Source organism: Pseudophryne corroboree, chromosome 5 (assembly GCF_028390025.1).
Source record: "Pseudophryne corroboree isolate aPseCor3 chromosome 5, aPseCor3.hap2, whole genome shotgun sequence".
In the NCBI taxonomy this organism is placed as follows: Eukaryota; Metazoa; Chordata; class Amphibia; order Anura; family Myobatrachidae; genus Pseudophryne; species Pseudophryne corroboree.
The window spans coordinates 336,601,625-336,628,646 of NC_086448.1; the positions used below are offsets into that span (position 1 = coordinate 336,601,625).

The following is a 27,022-nucleotide window of genomic DNA, read 5'->3' on the forward strand; positions in this document are numbered from 1 at the left end:
CACACTATCCCAGATAGTTGACACAGATGTTGACACGGAATCTGACTCCAGTGTCGATGACGATGAGGCAAAGTTGCAGCCTAAAATGACTAAAGCCATCCGCTACATGATTGTAGCAATGAAGGATGTATTACACATTTCAGAGGAAAATCCTGTCCCTGACAAGAGGATTTATATGTATGGGGAGAAAAAGCATGAAGTGACTTTTCCCCCTTCACATGAATTAAATGAATTATGTGAAAAAGCGTGAGATTCCCCTGACAGGAAGGTGATAGTTTCCAAGAGATTACTTATGGCGTATCCTTTCCCGCCAACGGACAGGTTACGCTGGGAATCCTCCCCTAGGGTAGACAAGGCATTGACACGCTTGTCTAAGAAGGTGGCCCTGCCGTCTCCGGATACGGCCGCCCTAAAGGATTCTGCAGATAGAAAGCAGGAAGCTATCCTGAAGTCAGTTTATACACATTCGGGCACACTGCTGAGGCCAGCAATTGCTTCGGCCTGGATGTGTAGTGCGGAAGATGCATGGACGGATTCTCTGTCTGAGGAGTTAGATACCCTGGACAGGGACACTGTTCTACTGACCCTGGCACATATCAAGGACGCGGTCCTATATATGCGGGATGCCCAGAGGGACATTTGCCTGATGGGCTCTAGAGTTAACGCAATGTCCATTTCTGCCAGAAGGGTCCTGTGGACTCTGCAATGGACAGGGGATACCGACTCTAAAAAACACATGGAGGTTTTACCTTATAAGGGTGAGGAATTGTTTGGGGACGGTCTCTCGGACCTAGTTTCCACAGCTACGGCTGGGAAATCAAATTTCTTGCCTTATGTCCCTCCACAACCTAAGAAAGCACCGTATTACCAAATGCAGTCCTTTTCGTTCTCAGAGGAGCAAGAAGGTCAGAGGTGCGTCCTTTCTTGCCAGAGGCAGGGGTAGAGGAAAAAAGCTGCACCACGCAGCTAGTTCCCAGGAACAAAAGTCTTCCCCCGCTTCCACTAAGTCCACCGCATGACGCTGGGGCTCCACAGGCGGTGCCAGGAGCGGTGGGGGCGCGTCTCCGACATTTCAGCCACCAGTGGGTTCGCTCACAGGTGGATCCTTGGGCTATACAAATTGTGTCTCAGGGATACAAGCTGGAATTCGAGGTGATGCCCCCTCACCGTTTCCTGAAATCTACCTTACCAGCTTCCCCCATGGAAAGGGAGATAGTGGTGGAGGCAATTCACAAACTTTTTCTCCAGAAAGTGGTGGTAGAGGTCACCCCCCTTCAACGGGGAAGGGGCTACTATTCCACTATGTTTGTGGTACCGAAACCGGACGGTTCGGTCAGACCCATTTTAAATTTAAAATCCCTGAACTTTTATCTGAAGAAATTAAAGTTCAAAATGGAATCGCTCAGAGCGGTCATTGCAAGCCTGGAGGAAGGGGATTTTATGGTGTCGCTGGACATCAAGGATGCTTACTTGCATGTCCCCATTTATCCGCCTCATCAGGAGTACCTCGGGTTTGTGGTACGGGACTGTCATTACCAATTCCAGACGTTGCCGTTCGGCCTGTCCACGGCACCGAGAGTTTTTACCAAGGTGATGGCCGAGATGATGGTGCTCCTTCGGAAGCAAGGGGTTACAATTATCCCATACTTGGACGATCTCATAAAGGCGAGGTCCAGGGAGCAGTTGCTGATCAGTGTAGCACACTCTCGGGAAGTATTGCGTCAGCACGGCTGGATTCTGAACATTCCAAAGTCGCAGCTGATTCCTGCGACGCGTCTGCCCTTCCTGGGCATGATTCTGGACACAGACCAGAAGAAGGTGTTTCTCCCGGAGGAGAAGGCTCAGGAGCTCGTGACTCTGGTCAGAGACCTCCTAAAGCCAAAACAGGTATCGGTGCATCACTGCACACGAGTCCTGGGAAAGATGGTGGCGTCTTACGAAGCCATTCCCTTCGGCAGGTTCCATGCGAGGATCTTTCAGTGGGATCTGCTGGACAAGTGGTCCGGATCGCATCTTCAGATGCATCGGGTGATCACCCTGTCCCCAAGGGCCAGGGTGTCTCTTCTGTGGTGGCTACAAGGTGCTCACCTCCTCGAGGGCCGCAGATTCGGCATACAGGACTGGGTCCTGGTGACCACGGATGCAAGCCTCCGAGGATGGGGGGCAGTCACTCAAGGAAGAAACTTCCAAGGGTTGTGGTCAAGTCAGGAGACTTGTCTGCACATCAATATCCTGGAGCTTAGGGCCATATACAACGCCCTGAGTCAAGCGGAGCCTCTGTTTCGAAACCAACCAGTGCTGATTCAGTCAGACAACATCACGGCAGTGGCCCATGTGAACCGCCAGGGCGGCACAAGAAGCAGGGTGGCAATGGCAGAAGCCACCAGGATTCTTCGGTGGGCGGAGAATCGCGTACTAGCACTGTCAGCAGTGTTCATTCCGGGAGTGGACAACTGGGAAGCAGACTTTCTCAGCAGACACGACCTCCACCCGGGAGAGTGGGGACTTCATCAGGAAGTCTTCACGCAGATTGCAAATCGATGGGAACTGCCACAGGTGGACATGATGGCTTTCCGTCACAACAAAAAGCTAAAAAGATATTGCGCCAGGTCAAGGGACCCTCAGGCGATAGCTGTGGACGCACTAGTAACACCGTGGGTGTTCCAGTCGGTCTATGTGTTTCCTCCTCTTCCTCTCACACCAAAGGTGCTGAGAATCGTAAGAAAAAGAGGAGTGAGAACAATACTTATTGTTCCGGATTGGCCAAGAAGGACTTGGTACCCGGAATTGCAAGAAATGCTCACAGAGGACCCGTGGCCTCTGCCTCTCAGACAGGACCTGTTACAACAAGGGCCCTGTCTGTTCCAAGACTTTACCGCGGCTGCGTTTGACGGCATGGCGGTTGAACACCGGATCCTAGCAGAAAAGGGCATTCCGGAAGCAGTTATTACTACGCTGATAAAGGCTAGGAAGGACGTGACAGCAAAACATTATCACTGTATATGGCGAAAATATGTTGCTTGGTGTGAGGCCAGGAAGGCCCCTACAGAGGAATTCCAACTGGGTCGATTCCTGCACTTCATACAGTCGGGTGTGACTGGGCTTGAAATTAGGGTCCATAAAGGTCCATATTTCGGCCCTATCCATTTTCTTTCAAAAAGAAATGGCTTCACTGCCTGAGGTTCAGACGTTTGTTAAGGGAGTGCTGCATATTCAGCCTCCTTTTGTGCCACCAGTGGCACCTTGGGATCTTAACGTGGTGTTGAGTTTCCTGAAATCCCACTGGTTTGAGCCACTTAAGACGGTGGAACTAAAGTATCTCACGTGGAAAGTGGTCATGCTGTTGGCCCTAGCCTCAGCTAGGCGTGTGTCAGAATTGGCGGCTTTGTCATGTAAAAGCCCCTATCTGGTTTTCCATATGGACAGGGCAGAATTGCGAACTCGTCCGCAGTTTCTGCCAAAGGTGGTGTCAGCTTTTCATCTGAACCAACCTATTGTGGTGCCTGCGGCTATTCGTGACTTGGAGGATTCCAAGTTGCTTGATGTAGTCAGGGCTTTGATGATCTATGTTGCTAGGACGGCTGGAGTCGGGAAGACTGACTCGCTGTTTATTCTGTATGCATCCAACAAGCTGGGTGCTCCTGCTTCAAAGCAAACCATTGCTCGCTGGATCTGTAACACGATTCAGCAGGCTCATTCTGCGGCTGGATTGCCGCTTCCAAAATCAGTAAAAGCCCATTCCACAAGGAAGGTGGGCTCTTCTTGGGCGGCTGCCCGAGGGGTCTCGGCATTACAGCTTTGCTGAGCTGCTACTTGGTCGGGTTCAAACACATTTGCAAAGTTCTACAAGTTTGATACCCTGGCTGAGGAGGACCTGGTGTTTGCCCATTCGGTGCTGCAGAGTCATCCGCACTTTCCCGCCCGTTTGGGAGCTTTGGTATAATCCCCATGGTCCTTACGGAGTCCCCAGCATCCACTAGGACGTTAGAGAAAATAAGAATTTATTCACCGGTAATTCTATTTCTCGTAGTCCGTAGTGGATGCTGGGCGCCCGTCCCTAGTGCGGACTTTCTGCAATACGTGTATATAGTTATTGCTTGATAAAGGGTTATGTTATGTTGGCATCCATTGGTTGATGCTCTGTTTGTTCATACTGTTAACTGGGTAAGTTTATCACAAGTTATACGGTGTGATTGGTGTGGCTGGTATGAGTCTTACCCTGGATTCCAAAATCCTTTCCTTGTAATGTAATGTCAGCTCTTCCGGGCACAGTTTCCTTAACTGAGGTCTGGAGGAGGGGCATAGACGGAGGAGCCAGTGCACACCAGATAGTACTAAATCTTTCTTTAGAGTGCCCAGTCTCCTGCGGAGCCCGCTATTCCCCATGGTCCTTACGGAGTCCCCAGCATCCACTACGGACTACGAGAAATAGAATTACCGGTGAGTAAATTCTTATTTTCTCATCCGTCCTAGAGGATGCTGGGGATGACATCAAGACCATGGGGTCTATACCAAAGCTCCAGTATGGGCGGTAGAGTGCGGATGACCCTGCAGCACGGATTGACCAAACTTGAGGTCCTCATCGGCCAAGGTGTCAAACTTGTAGAACTTAGCAAATGTGTTTGACCCTGACCAAGTAGCTACTCGGCAAAGTTGTAATGCCGTGTCCTCCCGGGCAGCCGCCCAGGCTGAACCCACCTTCCTAGTGGAGTGGGCCTTTACAGACGTCGGTAACTGCAATCCAGCTGTAGTATCAGCTTGCTGAATCGTATTTCTAATCCAACGTGTAATAGTCTGCTTGGAAGCAGGACAGCCAATCTTGTTGTGAGCATACAGGACAAACAGCCTCTGTTTTCCGTATACGAGCCGTTCTAGCAACATAGATTTTCAAAGCTCTAACCACATCTAGAGATTTTGAATCGGTGAATGTGTCGGTAACTACTGGTACTACAATAGGTTGGTTTATGTGTAAAGATGAAACCACCTTCGGATGAAAATGTTGACGAGTCCTTAACTCTGCCTTATCTTCATGGAAGATCAGGTAAGGGCTCTTGTGAGACAAGGCCCCCAATTCAGACACCCGCCTTGCGGATGCCAAAGCCAAAAGCATCACCACTTTCCAAGTGAGAAACTTCAACTCTATCTTTTGTAGAGGCTCAAACCAATCCGATTGAAGGAACAGCAGTACCACGTTAAGTTCCCATGGTGCCACTGGAGGCACGAATAGAGGCTGGATGTGTAGAACCCCTTTCACAAAGGTCTGAACCTCTGGAAGAGAGGCCAATTGTTTTGGGAAAAACACTGACGAGGCCGAAATCTGGACCTTGATTGATCCCAATCAGAGGCCCGCCTCCACACCATCCTGCAAAAAATGGAGAAAACGTCCTAAGTGAAACTCTTCAGTAGGAGCTTTCTTGGATTCACACCAAGACACACATTTTCTCCAAATACGGTGGTAATGTTTCAACGTTACTCCCTTTCTGGCCTGAATAAGGGTGGGGATGACCTTGGGAATACCCTTCCCGGCTAGGATATGGCGCTCAACAGCCATGCCGTCAAATGTAGCCGCGGTAAGTCTTGGTACACGCACGGCCCCTGCTGCAGCAGGTCCTCTCGAGGAGGAAGAGGCCGAGGATCTTCTATGAGCAACTGCTGAAGATCTGGGTACCAAGCCCTCCTTGGCCAGTCTGGGGCAATGAAGATTGCTCGAACCCTTGTTTTTCTTATGATCCTGAGTACTTTTGGGATCAGCGGAAGTGGAGGGAAGACCTACACTGACGGAAAAACCCACTGGGTCACCAGTGCATCCACTGCTACTGAATATTGCCGACAGAGCGCTTAGATGTTTTTCTGCCCAGCAGAGGATTTTTGTCGCCTCTGCTTTTCATTCCGCCCTGCCTGTTTATGTATGCGACTGCTGTTACATTGTCCGCCTGGATCTGCACGGGACGGTCTTGAAGAATATGTACAGCTTATTGAAGGCCATTGTAAATGGCTCTTAGCTCCAGCACGTTTATGTGAAGGCAGGCTTCCTGATGTGACCAACGTCCCTGGAAGTTTTCTCCCTGAGAAGACTGCTCCCCTGCCTCGGAGACTTGCATCCGTGGTTACCAGGACCCAGTCCTGAATCCCGAACCTGCGTCCCTCTAGCAGATGAAAGCAGTGCAGCCACCACAGGAGCGAAATCCTGTTTTTTCACGACAGGATTATCTTTCTGTGCATGTGTAGGTGTGACCCTGACCACTTGTCCAACAGGTCCCACTGGAATACTCTGGCATGGAACCTGGCAAACTGTATGGCCTCGTAGGCCGCCACCATCTTCCCCCAACAACCGAATGCACTGATGGATCGACACACTTGATGGTTTCAATATCTGTTTTACCATTTTCTGGATTTCCAGAGCCTTTTCCAGCGGAAGAAATACTCTCTGAACTTCTGCGTCCAGAATCATCCCGAGGAAAGACAACCTTGTCGTCGGTTCCAACTGTGACTTTGGGTAATTTATGATCCACCCGTGTTGTTGGAGTATTGACAGAGAGAGTGATATGTTTGATAACAACGGCTCCCTGGATCTCGCCTTTATCAGGAGGTCGTCCAGATAAAGAATTATATTGACTCCTTTCTGACGAAGGAGGACCATCATCTCCGCCATCACCTTGGTGAATACCCTTGGTGCCGTGGAGAGACCAAAAGGTAACGTCTGGAACTGGTAATGGCAATCCTGAACCGCGTATCTTGGATAAGCCTGGTGAGGAGGATAAATGGGAACATGCAGGTAAGCATCCTTTATGTCCACCGACACCAAGTAGTCCCCCCTCCTCCAGACTGGCAATCACTGCCCGAAGTGATTCCATCTTGAACTTAAACCTTTTTAGGTAACAATTCAGATCTTTTAGATTTAGGATCGGTCTGACCGAGCCGTCCGGCTTCGGAACCACAAAGAGGCTTGAATAAAAATCCCTCCCTTGTTGTGACAACGGTACCAGGACTATGATCTGGTCTTGACATAATTTTTGGATTGCCGCTGTTACTGCTACTCTTTCTGGCGGAGAAACTGGCAAGGTCGATTTGAAAAATCGGCATGGAGGAACGTCTTGAAACTCCAGTTTGTATTCCTGGGATACTATTTGCAACACCCTGGGATCCAGGCCAGACAGAATCCAATCCTGGCTGAAGAGTTTGAGACGTGCACCCACCCGAGCGGCCTCCCGCAAGGGAGCTCCAGCGTCATGCTGGGGATTTGGCAGAATTAGGGGTAGACTTTTGCTCATGGAAACCTGGAGCCGCTGTGGGCTTCCTTCCCCTTCCCCCTACCTGCAAAGAAGGGGGAGCCTCTCGTCTTTTTGTATTTATTGGGCCGAAAGGACTGCATTTGCGGGTGATAGGTCTTTTTTGCCAATGCAGGCGCAGAGGGCAAAAATGTCGACTTACCTGCGGTAGCCGGCGAGACTAAAGCATCCAGGCCATCGCCAAATAAGGCCTCACCTTTATATGGGAGAGCCTCCATGTTTCTTTTGGAATCTGCATCCGTGTTCCACTGGCGAATCCACAACGCTCGCCTAGCAGATACTGCCATTGTAGCGGCTTGTGAACTCGAGTCCAATATCCTTCATTGCTTCCAGCATGTAGGCGGCAGCGTCCTTGATCTTCCCTAACTTAAGGAGTATCTCATCTTTATCAATCATGTCAATTTCTGATGACACACTTTCTGACCATTTTTCAATAGCGCGACACCCATGCGCAGGCAATAGTGGGCCTGAGCAGAGTACCATTGGTAACATAAATGGATTTCAATGTCGTTTCCATTTTGCGGTCTGCTGGCTCTTTAAGAGAAGCCGTGCCAGGAGTAGGGAGAATTACCTTCTTTGTCAACCTGGAAAGTGCACTGTCTAACACAGGGGGTGACTCCCATTTTTTTCCTGTCCTCAGCCCGGAAAGGGTAAGTTCTGTGAATCCTTTTTTGGAATACGAAATCTTTTATCAGGATTCACCCACATCCCTTCAAACAGAGCATTTAGTTTGTGTGAAGGAGGGAACGTGACTTTGGATTTCTTTTCCTTGCATAAATACGCCTTCTCCTGAGGTACAGGAGTGGTTTCTGTAACCTCCAACACGTCCCTTTATAGCCACAATCGTAGATCATAAATTGGCAAAAAGTATACAGTATATCTCTCTGGATTCACTATCGTCGACACAAGAATCAGAATCCGTGTCGTTATCAGTGTTTACAACATTTGCAAATGGTCTCTTATGTGACCCAAAGGGGCCGCCCGCATAAGGAATAACAGCATCCTGAAAAATCACAACTTCCACAGACTTTCTCCAGCATGCAGCCTTAGATTCAGACGGATCTAATCTACGGTTAATCAGATGCATACTGTCACGTATCTTTCACCCATGCAGGCTCTTGGTGTGCCGGTAGCGCCACCACATTACAACTGTGTCCCTAAAATGGCTTCCTCCAGGGAGGAACTCCCTGCCTCAGACATCCCTCACACGTGTACAGCACACTCACAGACACACTGGGACTTATTTTGGGGACACACCCACAGTAAAATCTGTTAGAGGGACACAGGATAGGAGCAGCCAGTTCACAAACCCAGCGCCAGTATTTCCTGTGAACACAGTATGTCAACAGCGCTTTTAAATAGTAATTTACACTATCAAATGCACCACAATCGCTTTGTGCCCCCCCCCTTTAATAGCACCCTGTACTTGTCAGAAGTGGAGGAGAGGACCAGCGTGTTCTCTGCAGCCTGAGGAGAGAGAAAATGGCGCTGAGTAGTGTGCTGGCTGCCTGAGGAAGAAGCTCTGCCCCCGCAATGGCGCGTCCTTACACTCATAAAATCACTGTAATATTTATATTGGTGGGGGTAGGGCTGTGCCAGCGGCAACTTAGGTCCCCCTTTTAGCCAGTTTGAGGTATTTTTCTTGCTGCCCAGGGCGCCTGCATCCTGCAGTGCCTGTGTGTGCGGGCAGCAATGGTGTACTGCGCTCCCGCCAGCCGCGCCGCACCTCAGCCGTCACTTACTTGATATAAGATCATTCTTCTTATACTCGCCTGTCTTCTGACTTCTGGCTCTGTGAGGGGGGTGACAGCGTGCTGTGGGAGTGAGCATCTAGACACTGTTAGCGTTCAGTACCCTTCAGGAGCTAATGGTGTCCTGTCAGCCAGAAGCAGAGCCATGAAACTCTTCAGGAAGTTGGTTCTGCTTCTGCCCCCTCAGTCCCACGAAGCAGGGAGTCTGATGCCAGCAGATCTCCCTGAAAATAAAAAACCTAACAAGTCTTTTCAGAGAAACTCAGTAGAGCTCCTCAGAATGCATTCAGTCTGCCTGGGCACATTTCTAAAACTGAGGTCTGGAGGAGGGGCATAGAGGGAGGAGCCAGTTCACACCCAATGAAAAGTCTTTAGAGTGCCCATGTCTCCTGCAGATCCCGTCTATACCCCATGGTCTTGATGTCGTCCCCAGCATCCTCTAGGACGTATGAGATATATATATATAATATAATATTCCTATTGAACCCTCAGTCTGGGACAGCTGCGGTTGTTGTTCTGAGAGTTCTTACTAGGTATAGTGCTGCTAAATATAACATTACTGTTTGTACCAAGTTGTCCATTACTGTGCGCATTGTTATGTCTGCTAGACGTGGCAACGATGTTGGGGCCTCTCCCGCACTGCGTGGTAGTGAGGCCACTGACTGCATGGAGGATAATTTGGCAGCCGAGAGTTCAGGGGCTTCCTTGCCCCCCAGTGGGTCGGTAGCACTTGGGGCAACACAAGATCCACCTTCGGCTACATTTTCTACATTGTTAAACACGCTTGTAACTAAATTGACGCCCCCTGTGGGACCACCTTTGCCGCTATCACAGATTATGGTCCCCGCTGTAAACCCGTCATGGGCGGATCAGCTTGAATTGATCCATGTCCAAATCTAAGGGTCACTCTCTCCTGCATAAGACTAAGTCGTCTTCTAAAAAGGCCATTACCTCCTCCCGATCCGCGGCCTTAACTGACACGTCCTCCGAGGAGGACGGTGCTTATACTGGCCCCTCGGACACTGACGCAGATGTTTCAGATGGGGAGGGAAAATCGTCCGTGGATGTCTCTGATTTGATTGAGGCGATACGTCTCATTCTTCAGGTGGCTGATGATTCTGAGTCTGAAATTGTTTCCAAGAAACCGGATAGGTACCTGTGATTTGGGCAAACTTCATTACCAATTTCGGCCGTTACCTTTTGGTTTGACAACGGCTCCGCGAGCCTTCACCAAGGTTATGGCGGTCATGACGGCCACACTACGCCGTCAAGCGGTCAGGATACTACCATACCTAGACGATTTGTTGATCCTGGCGAGTTCCCCAGAACTTCTCCTATGTCATCTCGATTTGACAATCCAGTGCATGAAAGGCCACGGATGGCTGATCAACTGGAAGAAATTTTCCCTGGTTCCGGCTCGGAGCATGGTACACCTGGGAGCGTTATTGGACACCCACAGCCAGCGGTTGTTCCTGTCTCAGGAGAAAGTCCTGAAGCTTTAGGACAAGATCCGATGCTTCCTATCCCGTCCACAAGTGTCGATTCATTCGGCGATGCAAGTGCTAGGTCTGATGGTGTCTGCTTTCGACATGGTGGAGTATGCTCAATTCCATTCTCGCCCTCTGCAGAAGTTGATTCTGTCCGAGTGGCACGGCCTGCCTCACCGAATCAGATCTCCCTATCTCCGGAGGTCCGTCTGTCACTGAGCTGGTGGCTTCAGGACCAACGATTGAGCAGGGGCCGTCCCTTCTGGATATCCAGCTGGGTTCTGCTGACGACGGTTGCCAGTCTGAGAGGTTGGGGCGCGGTGTTGGAACAACACTCTCTCCAGGGTCGGTGGACCGAGGAGGAGTCTCTACTCCCGATCAACATTCTGGAACTGCGGGCAGTGTTCAATGCGTTGACAATGGCCCAGCATCTGATACAGAACAGACCTGTTCAAGTACAATCGGACAACACCACCACGGTGGCGTACATCAATCATCAGGGCGGCACTCGAAGTCGCATGGCAATGAAGGAAGTATCAAGGATTCTTCAGTGGGCAGAATGTCATCTGCCGGCCATATCGGCAGTGTTCATTCCGGGCGTTCTGAACTGGGCGGCGGACGATCTCAGTCGTCAGGACGTGCACGCCGGAGAAAGGAGCCTACATCCGGAGGTGTTTCAACTTCTCGTGGACAAGTGGGGACTCCCAGATGTGGACCTGATGGCGTCTCGACACAATCGCAAGGTTTCGGACTTCGGAGCAAGGACAAGGGATCCTCAAGCAGCGTTCGTGGATGCTCTGTCAATCCCATGGAATTTTCGGCTGCCGTATGTGTTCCCTCCGGTATTGCTACTGCCCAGAGTAATACGAAAGTTCAAGCAAGAAGGAGGAATCCTACTTCTAATCGCTCCAGCGTGGCCCAGGCACACTGGTTCTATGATCTACAGGGCCTCTCGTTGGATCGTTCCCTTCTACTTCCACAATGACCACACCTCCTCGTTCAGGGCCCTTGTGTTTACCAGGATTTGGCCCGTCTTGCTTTGACGGCATGGCTCTTGAAGCTTCCGTCCGGAGGGCCAAGGGTTTTTCTGAGGCGGTCGTTCAAACTATGTTGAAGGCCCGTAAGCCGGCTTCTGCTCGGATATACCATAGGGTCTGGAATGCTTAATTTACTTGGTGTGCGTCTCACAATCATGACGTTTTCAAGTTTAGTACGGCCAAACTTTTGGCTTTTCTACAACAAGGCCTGGATTTAGGCCTGCGTCTGGCCTCCCTCAAGGTTCACATTTCGGCCTTGTCGGTTTGGTTTCAGAGAAAGATTGCTACCCTACCTGATGATCATACATTCACTCGGGGTGTGCTGAGGATTCAGCCTCCTTATGTGCCACCTGTTGCCCCTTGGGATCTGTCTGTGGTTTTGGAAGCTCTACAAGAGTCTCCGATTGAACCTCTTGCCTCGGCTGACCTTTAGTGGCTTTCCCTTAAGGTGTTTTTGCTGGCTATTGCTTCAGCCAGAAGGGTCTCTGACTTGGGTGCATTATCCTATAAGTCCCCCTATTTGATTTTTCATCGTGACCGGGCGGTTCTTCGGACACGCCCAGGTTATTTACCCAAGGTGGTGTCTTCTTTCCACCTTAACCAGGAGATTGTGGTTCCGGCCTTTAATTCTCCTGAGTTGTCTTCCAAAGAGCGGTCTTTGGATGTGGTACGGGCTCTCCGTATCTATGTAAAGAGAACTTCTTTCGTTAGGAAATCCGATTTCTCTTTTTGTGCTGTTTGGTTTTCACAAACGTGGCTGGCCTGCTTCCAAGCAGACATTGGCCATATGGATTAGAATGGTGATTGCACATGCTTATGTACAGGCCGGTCGTCCGGTTCCTGCTACCATCAAAGCCCATTCTACTCTGTCGGTTGGACCTTCTTCGGCGGCCCACCGTGGTGCGTCCCTTGAACAATTGTGCAAGGCGGCTATGTGGTCCTCCAATAAACACGTTTATTAGGTTCTATGCTTTTGATACTTTGGACGCCGGGTTCTTGTGCCCGCTACAGTTCCTCCCATAAGGAACTGCTTTAGGACATCCCCCGATGTTATTTCCTTGTGGAGCCCAGTGTACCCTGCAGCAGAAAACGAGATTTATGGTAAGAACTTACAGTTGTTAAATCTTTCTGCGAGGTACACTGGGCTCCACAAGGCGCCCACCCTGACGCACTTGGCTTTTTTTTTTAGTTGGTATTGGCATAGCCGCTGACACCCTCTCCTGCGGTGAGTGTGTGGTGTAATTGGCTACAAGCGGTTGTCGTCTCTGGTATTTGCTACTGCATTGGGCTGGTTAACTAAACTGAGCTCACTGGCATGGAGGGCAGTTGTAGAGGAGGTGGCGCTGTGCATCTTGGGAACAGTCTAAAGGTTTGAGCCTGTTGGTGCCTCGGATCAAGATCCTACTCTACACCCCGATGTTATTTCCTTGTGGAGCCCAGTGTACCTCGCAGAAAGATTTAACAACGGTAAGTTCTTACCATAAATCTCGTTTTAGGGGCCATCTAGCATCTACCGTATTAAGGGGTCTGTTCATGTAGCAGTGAAAAGTGTGGAGAAGTGAACCAGTGGAGAAGGCGCCCATGGCAACCAATCGGCATTGAAGTAACATTTATAATTTGCATACTGTACAATTGTACGGAACAGCTGATTGGTTGCCATGGGCAACTTCTCTGTAGGCTCACTTCTCCACTCTTTTCACTGCTTCATGAATAAACCCATATGCCTGGAGATGGCATAAGGAAGTGATAAGTGCAAGGTGATAAATGCACCACCCAATCGGCTCCCAACTGTTAATTTACAAATTGGAGCTGATTGGCTGGTGCCTTTATCACTTTGCACATATCACTGGTTTATAATTTCCTCATGCCTTCTCCAGTTAATACATCTGCCCCTATGTTCTTGTTTTGAATGTGTAAAAGAAAGTAAAGCCCACTCACTAGTTTATATACATGAAACCGAATATAAGCCGAGGCACCTAATTTTACCACAAAAACCTGGAAAAACTTATTGACTCGAGTATAAGCATAGGGTGTGAAATGCAGCTGTAGCGGTACACAGCCCTTACCATGCCAGATATACCCCCTCAGTGCCAGATATGCCCCCCCCCCCAGTGCCAAATATGCTCCCCCAGTGCCAGTTACTTACCTTCCGCCGCTCCCGCGCTGTCTTGTGATGGAGGGACACGGAGGGCACAGCGCGCGCCTTCCTGTGTCCCTCCGGCGGCCGCGGCGGGTCTGTTTAAATGAAGTGCCGGTTCGTGAGCCAATCAGAGCTCACGAACGGGTACTTCCTTTAATAGAGACGCAGGAGGGACACAGGAGAGGCGCGCACTGTGCCCTCCGTGTCCCTCCTTCCACTGACTCGAGTATAAGCCGAGGGGGCTTTTTCAGCACAAAAAAAGTGCTGAAAAAGTCGGCTTATACTCGAGTATATACGGTACATCTTAACTTTCCCGTTTCCAGTGGAACAGTCCTGTTTTTCCAGGTCGCTCTCGTGCTGGGCAAGAAAGGTTCTACGGTCCAGCATTCAGGTCAAGGCCACGCCCCATCACCATACTCCCTTATTTCAGGAGCACACTCCTTTGTCCAGACTGGCGCAGATCAAAAGTTGGGAGGTATGTATATACTTGTTACTTGCTTACCTCCCAACATAACCCTCTCCAGGAGGGACAGAATGCTCTGCTCCTGGTCTTCCCAGGTGACTTAATTAGGAACTTAGTCAATTTGATTTGACCATCTGTGCTGAGCCATGGATATACTTAAAACCTGGACCGTTTGGGAGACACATTAGCTTTACCTCTGTATAGCAGAGCAGCCGTTGCACTTGGCACTCGTCATTCTAATACTTTTCACTCTCCAGCTGCTACAAATATTGGGAGGTAGGCCGATGTATTTTGGAAGAATACAAAAAAAGTGTGTAATGAGTAAGCTGAAAGGTAGAGATGAGCATACTATAGTTTTGGTTGCGATGGTTCCTTTCTTGTACCCAAAATGCAAATGATCAGCCATGTAAAATGGCTTTTCCTATGCTAAGTGCCAATTAAGGCTCATAAAAACAAGGCACATGGCAGGCAGCTCCTGGTCACTTTAGACGAGACCTACAGTCGTCCAAAATTGAATCTCTCCTGATGTTCCTCGTTTTTACGTGTTGGCTGCGTGTAATCTGCAAATGTTTACGCGGTTGCTAATGAGTTTGCGATGGCTCCGGTGGGCGTCTTTTCATTTTTGGGCTGCAGTTTCGGTGTGTTGCGGTATGCCACAATTGTGATAGTCCCCACACTGTTCCAATGCCACATCGCCAGCCTAACTTTTGTGTTATTTTTTTGGTCATGATTCCCTGTGATATACATTTCATTTGTAGTTTATATCGGTAGAGTTGCTTTGTTGTATGATTGTTCTTTGCTGTACTAGTCCTATCGCCTTAATCTTTGTTACAGCAGAATTATAACTTGCACGCTAGTTATTCATCTTTATTTTTGCCCACTTACTAGTGTCTAACACCTCAGAATCTCACTTCTAACACATTGTGGGCTAATGAAGCAGGAAAACATTCCTTGTTTTTACTAATGTTACACAGAGGTGCAGGCAAAACACAAGGCTTTCCTACTGTAATAGTCAGAGCTCTGCTTAGCCACCCGTCACGTGATGTACAGATGGAACCACGCACTTGTGAAGGCACTGTGGTATTACCTGCACACTGAGGTTATGTAGCTAGGGGGCTGCTGGTGTCAGTAGGTGATCTCTCCTACTAATAAACTATACAAAAACAATGTGACACTGCACTGTTGTTTCCAATTGTAAAGCGCAACGGAACATCCTGCGCTTTATAAGAAACTGTAAATAGTGAGTTATAGGCCCTACACACTGGCCGATTTTCTGTAAGATATGAACGATCTCGTTCATAAATGAACGAGAACTCGTTCATATCTTTCAGTGTGGAGACTCCAGCGATGAACGATGCGCGGTCCCGCGCTCGTTCATCGCTGGTCTCCTGTCGGCTGTGCATGCAGGCCAATATGGACGATCTCGTCCATATTTGCCTGCACTTCAATGCAGCCGCGTGACGGGGGGAGTGAAGAAACTTCACTCCCCCCGTCACTGCCCCCCCCCCGCCGCCGGGTCGCTCGTCGGGCACCTCGGCAGCGCATCGTCTAATGAGTAGGGCCCCATAGGGTGTTATGTAAGAGCAAATCTTTAGTATTGCTGGGTGGAGAAGATCTGATCCTTCAAGAAAAAAAAAAAATTTTGTTCAAGCGGGGTTCCCATTTGTAGCAACTTGCACTTTGCCGTGCCAAACTGGTTTGCGAAATATACAGTACTGCATTTGTTTTTGTTTTTTTTTCTTTTGCCGTAAACAAGTCTTTCTTGTGTTATCCTTTACATAACTGTACAGATATGGTGCTGGAAGATGTCACAGAATTGTAAGTACATCTTACACCTTTTCTACATTAACTGAATAAGATACAAATGATTAGTTTAAACAAAAAGTATTTCTCTGACGTCCTAAGTGGATGCTGGGACTCCGTAAGGACCATGGGGAATAGCTGCTCCGCAGGAGACTGGGCACAACTAAAGAAAGCTTTAGGACTACCTGGTGTGCACTGGCTCCTCCCACTATGACCCTCCTCCAGACCTCAATTAGATTCTTGTGCCCGGCTGAGCTGGATGCACACTAGGGGCTCTCCTGAGCTCCTAGAAAGAAAGTATATTTAGGTTTTTTATTTTACAGTGAGATCTGCTGGCAACAGACTCACTGCAGCGAGGGACTAAGGGGAGAAGAAGCGAACCTACCTAACAGGTGGTAGTTTGGGCTTCTTAGGCTACTGGACACCATTAGCTCCAGAGGGATCGACCGCAGGACCCGACCTTGGTGTTCGTTCCCGGAGCCACGCCGCCGGCCCCCTTACAGAGCCAGAAGCAAGAAGTGTTCCGGAAAATCGGCGGCAGAAGACTTCTGTCTTCAACAAGGTAGCGCACAGCACTGCAGCTGTGCGCCATTGCTCCTCATGCACACCTCACACTCCGGTCACTGATGGGTGCAGGGCGCTGGGGGGGGGGGCGCCCTGAGGGCAATATAAGACACCTTGGCTGGCAAATCATCACAATATATAGTCCCAGGGCTATATATGTGATAAATTACCCCTGCCAGAATCCATAAAAAAGCGGGAGAAAAGTCCGCCGAAAAAGGGGCGGGGCTATCTCCCTCAGCACACTGGCGCCATTTTTTCTTCACAGTGCAGCTGGAAGACAGCTCCACAGGCTCTCCCCTGTAGTTTTCAGGCTCAAAGGGTTAAAAAGAGAGGGGGGGCACTAAATTTAGGCGCAATATATGTATACAAGCAGCTATTGGGGGAAAAATCACTCAGTTATAGTGTTAATCCCTGCATTATATAGCGCTCTGGTGTGTGCTGGCATACTCTCTCTCGGTCTCCCCAAAGGACTTTGTGGGGTCCTGTCCTCAGTCAGAGCATTCCCTGTGTGTGTGCGGTGTGTCGGTATGGCTGTCGACATGTTGGAAGGTTACGTGGAGGCGGAGCAGAGGCCAATACATGGGATGTCGCCCCCTGTGGGGCCGACACCAGAGTGGATGGATAGGTGGAAGGTATTAACCGACAATGTCAACTCCTTACATAAAAGGCTGAATGACGTAACCGCTGTGGGACAGCCGGCTTCTCAGCCCGCGCCTGCCCAGGCGTCTCAAAGGCCATCAGGGGCTCAAAAAAACGCCCGTTACCTCAGATGGCAGACACAGATGTCGACATGGAGTCCGACTCCAGTGTCGACGAGGTTGAGATATATACACAATCCACTAGGAACATCCGTTACATGATCTTGGCAATGAAAAATGTGTTACACATTTCTGACATGAACCCAAGTACCACATAAAAGGGGTTTTATTTTTGGGGAGAAAAAGCAGCCAGTGTTTTGTTCCCCCATCAGATGAGTGAATGAAGTGTGTAAAGAAGCGTGGGTTCCCACGATAAGAAACTGGTAATTTCTAAAAAGTTACTGATGGCGTACCCTTTCCCGCCAGAGGATAGGTCACGTTGGGAGATATCCCCTAGGGTGGATAAGGCGCTCACACGTTTGTCAAAAAAGGTGGCACTGCCGTCTTAGGATACGGCCACCTTGAAGGAGCCTGCTGATAAAAAGCAGGAGGCTATCCTGAAGTCTGTATATACACACTCGGGTTCTATACTGAAACCTGCAATTGCCTCAGCATACATAGTGCTGCTGCAGCGTGGTCTGATACCCTGTCAGATAATATTAATACCCTAGACAGGGATAATATTTTGCTAACATAGAGCATATTAAAGACGTCGTCTTATATATGAAGGATGCACAGAGGGATATTTGCCGGCTGGCATCCAGAATTAATGCAATGTCCATTCTGCCAGGAGGGTATTAGAAACCCGGCAGTGGACAGGTGATGCTGCCTGTAAAAGGCACATGGAGATTCTGCCTTATAAGGGTGAGGAATTGTTTGGGGATGGTCTCTGGGACCTCGTATCCACAGCAACAGCTGGGAAGAAATTTTTTTTACCTCTGGTTTCCTCACAGCCTAAGAAAGCACTGTATTTTCAGGTACAGTCCTTTCGGCTTCAGAAAAGCAAGCGGGTCAAAGGCGCTTCCTTTCTGCACAGAGACAAGGGAAGAAGGAAAAAGCTGCACCAGCAGCCAGTTCCCAGGATCAAAAATCTTCCCCCGCTTCCTCTGAGTCCACCGCATGACGCTGGGGCTCCACAGGTGGAGACAGGTGCGGTAGGGGCGCGTCTCGGGAACTTCAGGGACCAGTGGGCTTGCCCACAGGTGGATCCCTAGGTTCTGCAAATAGTATCACAGGGATACAGGCTGGAGTTCGAGGCGACTTCCCCTCGCCGTTACCTCACATCAGCCTTGCCTGCTGCCCTCGGAGAAAGGTAGTACTGGCGGCAATTCACAAGCTGTACTTCCAGCAGGTGAAATCAAGGTACCCCCTCCTTCAACAAGGCCGGGGTTACTATTCCAAAATGTTGTGGTACCGAAACCAGACGGTTCGGTGAGACCCATTCTAAAATTGAAAGCCTTGAACACTTATATACGAAGGTTCAAGTTCAAAATGGAATCGCTCCGGGCGATTATTGCAAGCCTGGAGAATTTCATGGTATCACTGGACATCAAGGATGCTTACCTGCATGTCCCTATTTACCCTCTTCACCAGGAGTACCTCAAAATTGTGGTACAGGATTGTCATTACCAATTCAAGACGTTGCCGTTGGTCTGTCCCCGGCACCGAGGTATTTACCAAGGTAATGGCCGAAATAATTATCCCGTACTCGATCTCCTTATAAAGGCGAGGTCCAGGGAGCAGTTGTTCGTCGGAGTAGCACTATCTCGGGAAGTGCTAAAACAGCACGGCTGGATTCTGAATATTCCAAAGTCACAGCTGGTTCCTACGACGCGTCTACTGTTCCTGGGTATGGTTCTGGACACAGAACAGGATAAAAGGGTTTCTCCCGGAGGAGAAGTCCAAGGAGTTGTCGTCTCTAGACAGAGACCTCCTAATACAAATACAGGTGTCGGTGCATCAATGCACGCGAGCCCTGGGAAAGATGGTAGCTTCTTACGAAGAAATTCCATTCGCCAGGTCCCATGCAAGGATTTTCCAGTGGGATCTGTTGGACAAGTGGTCCGGGTCGCATCTTCAGATGCATCAGCGGATAACCCTGTCTCCAAGGGCCAGGGTGTCGCTGTTGTGGTGGCTGCAGAGTGCTCATCTTCTAGGGGGCCGCAGATTCTGCATACAGGACTGGGTCCTGGTGACCACGGATGCCAGCCTTCGAGGCTGGGGGGCAGTCACACAGGGAAGAAACTTCCAAGGCTATGGAAAAGTCAGGAGACTTCCCTACACATAAATATTCTGGAACTAAGGTCCATTTACAATGCCCTAAGTCAGGCTAGACCCCTGCTTCAACACCGGCCGGTGCTGATTCTATCAGACAACATCACGGCGGTCGCTCATGTAAACCGACAGGGCGGCACAAGAAGCAGGATGGCGATGGCAGAAGCCACAAGGATTCTCCGATGGGCGGAAAATCATGTGTTAGCACGGTCAGCAGTGTTCATTCCCGGAGTGGACAACTGAGAAGCAGACTTTCTCAGAAGACACGACCTCCACCCGGTAGAGTGGGGACTTCATCCAGAAGTCTTCCAAATGATTGTACACCGTTGGGAAAGGCCACAGGTGGACGCCTCAACAAAAAGCTACAAAGATATTGCGCCAGGTCAAGGGACCCTCAGGCGATAGCTGTGGACGCTCTGGTAGCACCGTGGGTGTACCAGTCGGTGTATGTGTTCCCTTCTATGCCTCTCTTACCCAGGGTAATGAGAATAATAAGAAGGAGAGGAGTAAGAACTATACTCATTGTTCCGGGTTGGCCAAGAAGAGCTTGGTAACCAGAACTCCAAGAAATGATCTCAGAGGACCCATGGCCTCTGCCGCTCAGACAGGACCTGCTGCAGCAGGGGGCCTGTCTGTTCCAAGACGTACCGCGGCTGCGTTTGACGGCATGGCGGTTGAACGCCGGATCCTGAAGGAAAAGGGCATTCCGGAGGAAGTTATCCCTACGCTATTTAAAGCTAGGAAAGAAGTGAACGCAAACCATTATCACCGCATATGGCGGAAATATGTTGCGTGCTGTGAGGCCAGGAAGGCCCCAAAGGAGAAATTTCAGCTAGGTCGATTTCTGCACTTCCTACAAGTCAGAGGTGACTATGGGCCTAAAATTGGGTTCCATTAAGGTCCAGATTTCGGGTCTATCGATTTTCTTCCAAAATAGAACTGGCTTCACTGCCTGAAGTTCAGACTTTTGTTAAGGGAGTGCTGCATAGTCAGCCCCCGTTTGTGCCTCCAGTGGCACCGTGGGATCTCAACGTGGTGTTGGATTTCCTGAAGTCGCATTGGGTTGAGCCACTTAAATCCGTGGAGCTATAATACCTCACGTGGAAAGTGGTCATGCTGTGGGCCTTGGCGTCGGCCAGGCGTGTATCAGAATTGGCGGCTTTGTCATACAAAAGCCCTTATCTGTATTTTATATGGATAAGGCGGAATTGAGGACTCGTTCCCAATTCCTTCCTAAGGTGGTATCAGTTTTTCATGTGAACCAACCTATTGTGGTGCCTGCGGCTACTTGGGACTTGGAGGATTCCAAGTTACTGGACGTAGTCAGGGCACTGAAAAGTATATGTTTCCAGGACAGCTGTAGTCGGGAAAACTGACTCGCTATTTCTCCTGTATGCACCCAACAAGCTGGGTGCTCCTGCTTCTAAGAAGACTATTGCTCGCTGGATCTGTAGCACGATTCAACTTGCACATTCTGCGGCTGGACTGCTGCACCCTAAATCTGTAAAAGCCCATTCCACGAGGAAAGTGGGCTCTTCTTGGGCGGCTGCCCGAGGGGTCTCGGCTTTACAACTTTGCAGAGCTGTTACTTGGTCGGGTTAAAACATTTTTGTAAGAGTCTACAAGTTTGATACCCTGGCTGAGGAGGACCTAGAGTTTGCTCATTCGGTGCTGCAGAGTCATCCGCACTCTCCCGCCCGTTTGGGAGCTTTGGTATAATCCCCATGGTCCTTACGGAGTCCCAGCATCCACTTAGGACGTTAGAGAAAATAAGATTTTACTCACCGGTAAATCTATTTCTCGTAGTCCGTAGTGGATGCTGGGCGCCCATCCCAAGTGCGGATTGTCTGCAATACTTGTTTATAGTTATTGCCTAACTAAAGGGTTATTGTTGAGCCATCTGAGAGGCTCAGTTATATTTCATACTGTTAACTGGGTATAGTTTCACGAGTTATACGGTGTGATTGGTGTGGCTGGTATGAGTCTTACCCGGGATTCAAAATCCTTCCTTATTGTGTCAGCTCTTCCGGGCACAGTATCCTAACTGAGGTCTGGAGGAGGGTCATAGTGGGAGGAGCCAGTGCACACCAGGTAGTCCTAAAGCTTTCTTTAGTTGTGCCCAGTCTCCTGCGGAGCCGCTATTCCCAATGGTCCTTACGGAGTCCCAGCATCCACTACGGACTACGAGAAATGGATTTACCGGTGAGTAAAATCTTATTTTTTTTTAAAGTTAATTTTAGGTGTGCCGCTGGCATATAGCAAAAATCCCAGGTTGTTTTGAAGACTATACATAGAATATTTGTAGTAAGGCAGACTCAACAGAAGTTGTTGCTAGTTTGCCAATTTGAAAGTCCTTAAATGGTCCATCCATTAAAATCTATAGACTAGCTCTCTGAAATGTATTTTAGGTTTTAGATCAGCTACATGTTGTGCTCTAAAGTACCGCTTGGTACACCTTTCTAGTACTCTGTAGGACTCTTCCTTTGCCCAAGGACAGCCTGCATTCTTCATGACATACGCTCAAAAAGGTGCTGAAAACATCCTGTAGAGATTCTGGCCCATGATAGCATTGCTCATTTGCTGTAGATCTGTCATCTTAATATTCATGCTGCAAATCCCACCACATCCCTAGATTAGATGCTGTGATTGAAATCTGGAACTGTAGGCTTTTGGAGTGCACTGTGCTATTTGTGGAAGTAGTTTCAGTCTACTTTGTGTTATGGTATGTATTCCTGCTGGAAGTAGCCTATAAAAGATGGGTAGGCCGTGGTCATAAAGAGATGCAAATGGTCCTCAACAATACTGCGATAGGCTGTGGCATTTAAACAATGCTCCATTTGGTATTAAGGAGCCTGATATTTGCAAAGAAAATATTTTTCACACTGTTGCACCACCACTATTAGCTTTCATTGTCGACACATGCTGTTTACACACCATTTTTACCCTATGATCTGTATCCCGCAGCAGAAATTGAGATTTGTAAGACCAGACATTATTTTTCGTCAGGGCAACTCTCCAGTTTCTCTTATGTCCTAGAGGATGCTGGGGTCTACATTAGTACCATGGGGTATAGACTGGTCCACCAGGAGCCTTTGCCACTTTAAGAGTTTGAGTGTGTGGGCTAGCTCCTCCCTCTATGCCCCTCCTACCAGATTCCATTTAGAAGATGTGCCTGGAGGAGCTGGTCACGAGCTAGGGGAGCTCTCCAGAGCTTTTCTAGTAAAAAGTTATTTTATTTTACAGGGAGGCTGCTGGCAACAGCCTCACTGCAGCGTGGGACTAAGGGGGGAGGGGGGGGGGGGAGTAGTGTCCGCCCTGCGGGGTCTGAGCCACTTACTTCGCTGACAGGACACTGAGCTCCTGAGGGGATAGATCGCTCCCCGCCACAGGGGATCGCTCACCCCAGCAGCATGCTGCCACCCCCTTACCGAGCTGAAGATTGTGGTGAGTAAGGAAACCGGAGTGGTTTTCCCCTATCAAATCTTGGATTTCTCAGATTTCTGACAGGGTTGCAAGTAAATGAATCCGCAACCCAGGTATTACAGAACTCTCTGGCAGTACCTCAGGACGCTCCGCTATATACCCCCACAAATGCGCACTTGTTCATGTCATGCAAGATGACACGGATACCGATTCTGATACCACAGACGGTACTGGGGATGTGTTGTGGGGGTTTGCCTCTCTTGCAAAGGGGGTGCAATTGATGATATCCTCTATCAGGGATGTGTTGAATAATAATGATACCACACCTGAGCAGGTTGAGGAGGCTTTTTTTTGCTGAAAATAAGAAAGCCTCGCTAACCTATCCTGCATTAAATGCTATATTTGAGAGAGCATGGGAAAACACTGAGAAAAAAAAAAATTCCAGATCTCTAAAAGGGTCCAGGTGGCGTTCCCTTTCCCGGAGGAGGATAGGAAAAAATGGGAAAGCCCGCTAATCGTTGACTCATCTGCGTCCAGACTCAAAAAAGGTGGTTTTACCTGTTCCGGGATCTACCGCCTTAAAGGAGCCGGCTGATCGAAAGATTGATAATACACTTAAATCAATGTACACAGCTTCGGGGGCCATATTGCGTCCCTCTATTGCTAGTGCATGGATTGCAAAAGCTATAGTACAATGGTCAGGCACCTTACTTGAAGATTTGGATACAATGGATAAGGGGTGGTGATGAATTGTTTTTGGTTAACATTCACGATTCAGTGGGTTTTATGGTAGAATCCATGAAAGACCTAGATTCCATGGCTGCGGGGATTACTTCCATGTCTGTTTCCGCTCGTCTGGGACTGTGGTCGGCCGACGCGGAATCCTGGAAAAGTGTGGAGTCCCTACTCTACACAGGTCAGGCTTTCTTTGGGGAAGCTTTGGATGCGTGGATATCCACTGCTACAGCGGGGAAAGTCTCCGTTCCTTCCATCAGCTGCACCTGCTCCAAAGAAATCCTTCTCTTCATCGGCATCACAGTCCTTTCGGTTTAACAAGCCTAGAAAGGCCAAATCGTCCAATACTTTCTTTAGGGGAAGTTGAGCTAAATCCAAGAAACCTGCTGCGGCAGGTTCCCAGGAAACTAAACCTGCTTCCAGTACGCCGAAATCCTCTGCGTGACGATGGACCGCGCGGACTGGAGGTGGGGCCAGTGGGAGCGAGGCTCAGACAGTTGAGTCACATCTGGGTATCGTCCGGCCTGGATTCCTGGCTGATAGATATTGTGTCCCAGGGATACAGGTTGGAATTTCAGAATCTCCCTCCTCACCGATTTTTCAAATCGGGCTTGCCAGTTCTGCTGGCGGACAAGACTTTCCTACAAGCAGCGGTACAGAAGTTGGTGGAGGCATAGGTCATTGTGCCAGTACCTCCTCATTTGCAAGCCACAGGTTACTATTTGAACCTTTTATGTGCTACCCAAACCGGATGGTTCGGTCAGGCCCATTCTGAACCTAAAAACACTGAACCCTTTTCTGAAGGAGTTCAAGTTCAAAATGGAGTCTCTCAGGGCGGTGATATCAAGTCTGGAAGAGGGAGAATTCCTAGTATCCCTGGATATCAAGGATGCGTACCTCCACATTCCGATTTGGCTACCGCATCAGGCTTACCTCCGTTTTGCATTACTGTACTGTCATTTCCAGGCCCTGCCATTTGGCCTCTCAACAGCACCACGGGTGTTCACCAAGGTGATGGCGGAGATGATGGTTCTACTCCGAAAACTGGGTAAACATCATTCCGTATCTGGACAATCTACTGATAAAGGCATCGTCCAAGGAGGAGCTGTTGCAGTCAATTGTACTCGCAACACGCCTACTCAGACTCCACGGTTGGATTCTGAACCTTCCAAAATCTCATTTGTAACCAACACGGTGGTTGTCTTTTCTGGGGATGATCCTCGACACAGATGTGCAGAGGATGTTTCTTCCACAGGAAAAGGTGTTGGTGATGCAAACAATGGTCCCGGATGTCCTGAAGCCAGCCCGGTTGTCGGTTCATCAATGCTTTTGCCTTTTGGGAAAGATGGTGGCCTCTTACGAGGCTCTCCAGTACGGGAGGTTCGATGCTCGGGCCTTCCAACTGGATCTCCTGGACAAGTGGTCAGGATCTCCTCTACATATGCACCAGAGAATTTGTCTGTCGCCAAAGGCCAGGATTTTACTCCTCTGGTGGCTCCAATTGCCTCGCCTTCTGGAGGGTCGCATGTTCTGGATTCAGGATTGGGTCCTTCTAACCATGAATGCGAGCTTCCGGGGGCTGGGGTGCAGTCACTCAAGGGGAAACCTTCTGAGGAAAGTGGTCAAGTCTGGAAGCCGGCCTGCTGATCAACATCCTGGAACTAAGAGCCGTCTACAACTGTCCTCTTCAGGCGGCTCATCTTCTAAGAAATCGGGCCATTCAAGTACAGTCGGACAATGTAACGACGGTGGCTTACATAAACCAACAGGGCGGAACGAAGAGCAGAGCTGAGATGTCAGGTGACAAGAATAATCTTCTGGGCAGAAAAACACGCGTTGGCACTCTCTGCAATCTTCATTCTGGGAGTGGACAACTGGGAAGCAGACTTCCTCAGTAGATACAATCTCCATCCGGGGGAGTGGGGTCTCCATTCGGAGGTGTTCAAGGAAATAACAGACCTTTTGGGGGTTACCCCAAATAGACATGATGGCCTCTCGTCTCAACAAGAAGCTTCAACGCTATTGTTCCAGGTCGCCCTGGTGTCTCCGTGGGTGTTCCAGTCGGTGTACGTGTTTCCACCACTCCCACTCATCCCAAGAGTTCTAAAGCTCGAAAGGAGAACAAGAGTTCAAGCGATCCTCATTGCGCCAGACTGGCCAAGGCGGGCGTGGTACGCGGACCTTCTGAAACTCTTGCAGGGAGAGCCGAGGCCTCTTCCTCTTCGGGAGGAACTGCTGCAGCAGGGGCCGTTCGCCTATCAAGACTTAGGGGGATATCCAATTAGCCCCGGTTTTTTACCGGGGCTAATTGTCCTGCCGGGGGCTATCTAATTAGCCCCGATAAGACGCGGCACGCGCCGGCTTATCTGGGATTTTGTTTCGCCTGCCTCCGGCAGGCGAAGCAGAATCCCCGGAAACCGCCCCATTTTCGTCCGAAAACGGGGCTGTTTCACCCGAAAACACACACATTTCACTGAACCTGTGTGTTTTCGGGAGAAATATATATTTTTTTTACACCCGATTTGATAGGATAGGCTGTAAAAAAAAAACAAAAAAAAAAAAAAACGGTGAAACAACGGAAATAAAGTCCGATAAACGGCCGAAAATGGCAGTTTTTCGGACCCGATGTTTTAACGGGGATAATTGGATATCCCCCTTACCGCGGCTACTTTTGACGGCATGGAGGTTGAACGCCTGATACTAGCTCAGAAGGGCATTCCGAAGTAGATCATTCCTACCCTGATACAAGCTAGGAAAGGGGTAACGTCTAAACATTGCTATCGTATTTGGAAGAAATATGTCTCTCTTGGTGTTAGTCCAAGAAGTTTCCTGCGGTGGAGTTTCAACTGGGACGTTTTCTCCTTTTCCTGCAAGCAGGTGTGGATATGGGCCTGAGGTTGGGATCTGTGAAGGTCCAGATCTCTGCTTTGTCCATCTTTTTTTCAAAAACAATTGGCTGTCCTCCCTGAGGTTCAGATCTTTTTGTAAGGGGTTCTGCACATCCAGCCTCCCTTTGTGGCGCCAACGGCACCCTGGGATCCTAAATGTGGTGTTGCAGTTCCTACAATCAGCTTGGTTTGAGCCTCTGCTGGAGGCTGACATCAAGTTTCTCACGTGGAAGGCGGTCACTTTCTTGGCCTTGGCTTCTGCCCGACACATGTCGGAATTGGGGGCTTTATCTTGTAAAAGCCCTTATCTAATCTTCCATGAAGACAGGGCGGAACTTAGGACTCGTCCACAGTTCCTGCCTAAGGTTGTATCTGCTTTCCATATTAACCAACCTATTGTGGTGCCAGTGGCTACTGACTCCTCAATTGCTTCAGAGGCTTTGGATGTTGTCAGGGCTTTGAAGATCTATGTGAAGAGGACAGCTCGTCATAGAAAAACTCTCTCTCTCTCTCTCTCTCTCTCTCTCTCT

General features: G+C 49.3%; 1 protein-coding gene across 2 annotated transcripts in view; it reads left to right on the forward strand.

The window, feature by feature from the left end:
* LSM5 (LSM5 homolog, U6 small nuclear RNA and mRNA degradation associated) overlaps window positions 1–27,022 on the forward strand; it is a 52,165-nt gene that overhangs the window by 15,398 nt on the left and 9,745 nt on the right. For both annotated transcript variants that reach the window (XM_063922561.1, XM_063922560.1), the window contains exon 3: window positions 15,958–15,985. In XM_063922561.1, coding sequence (XP_063778631.1) covers window positions 15,958–15,985 — 28 coding nt within the window. The remainder of the gene's footprint in view (window positions 1–15,957; window positions 15,986–27,022) is intronic.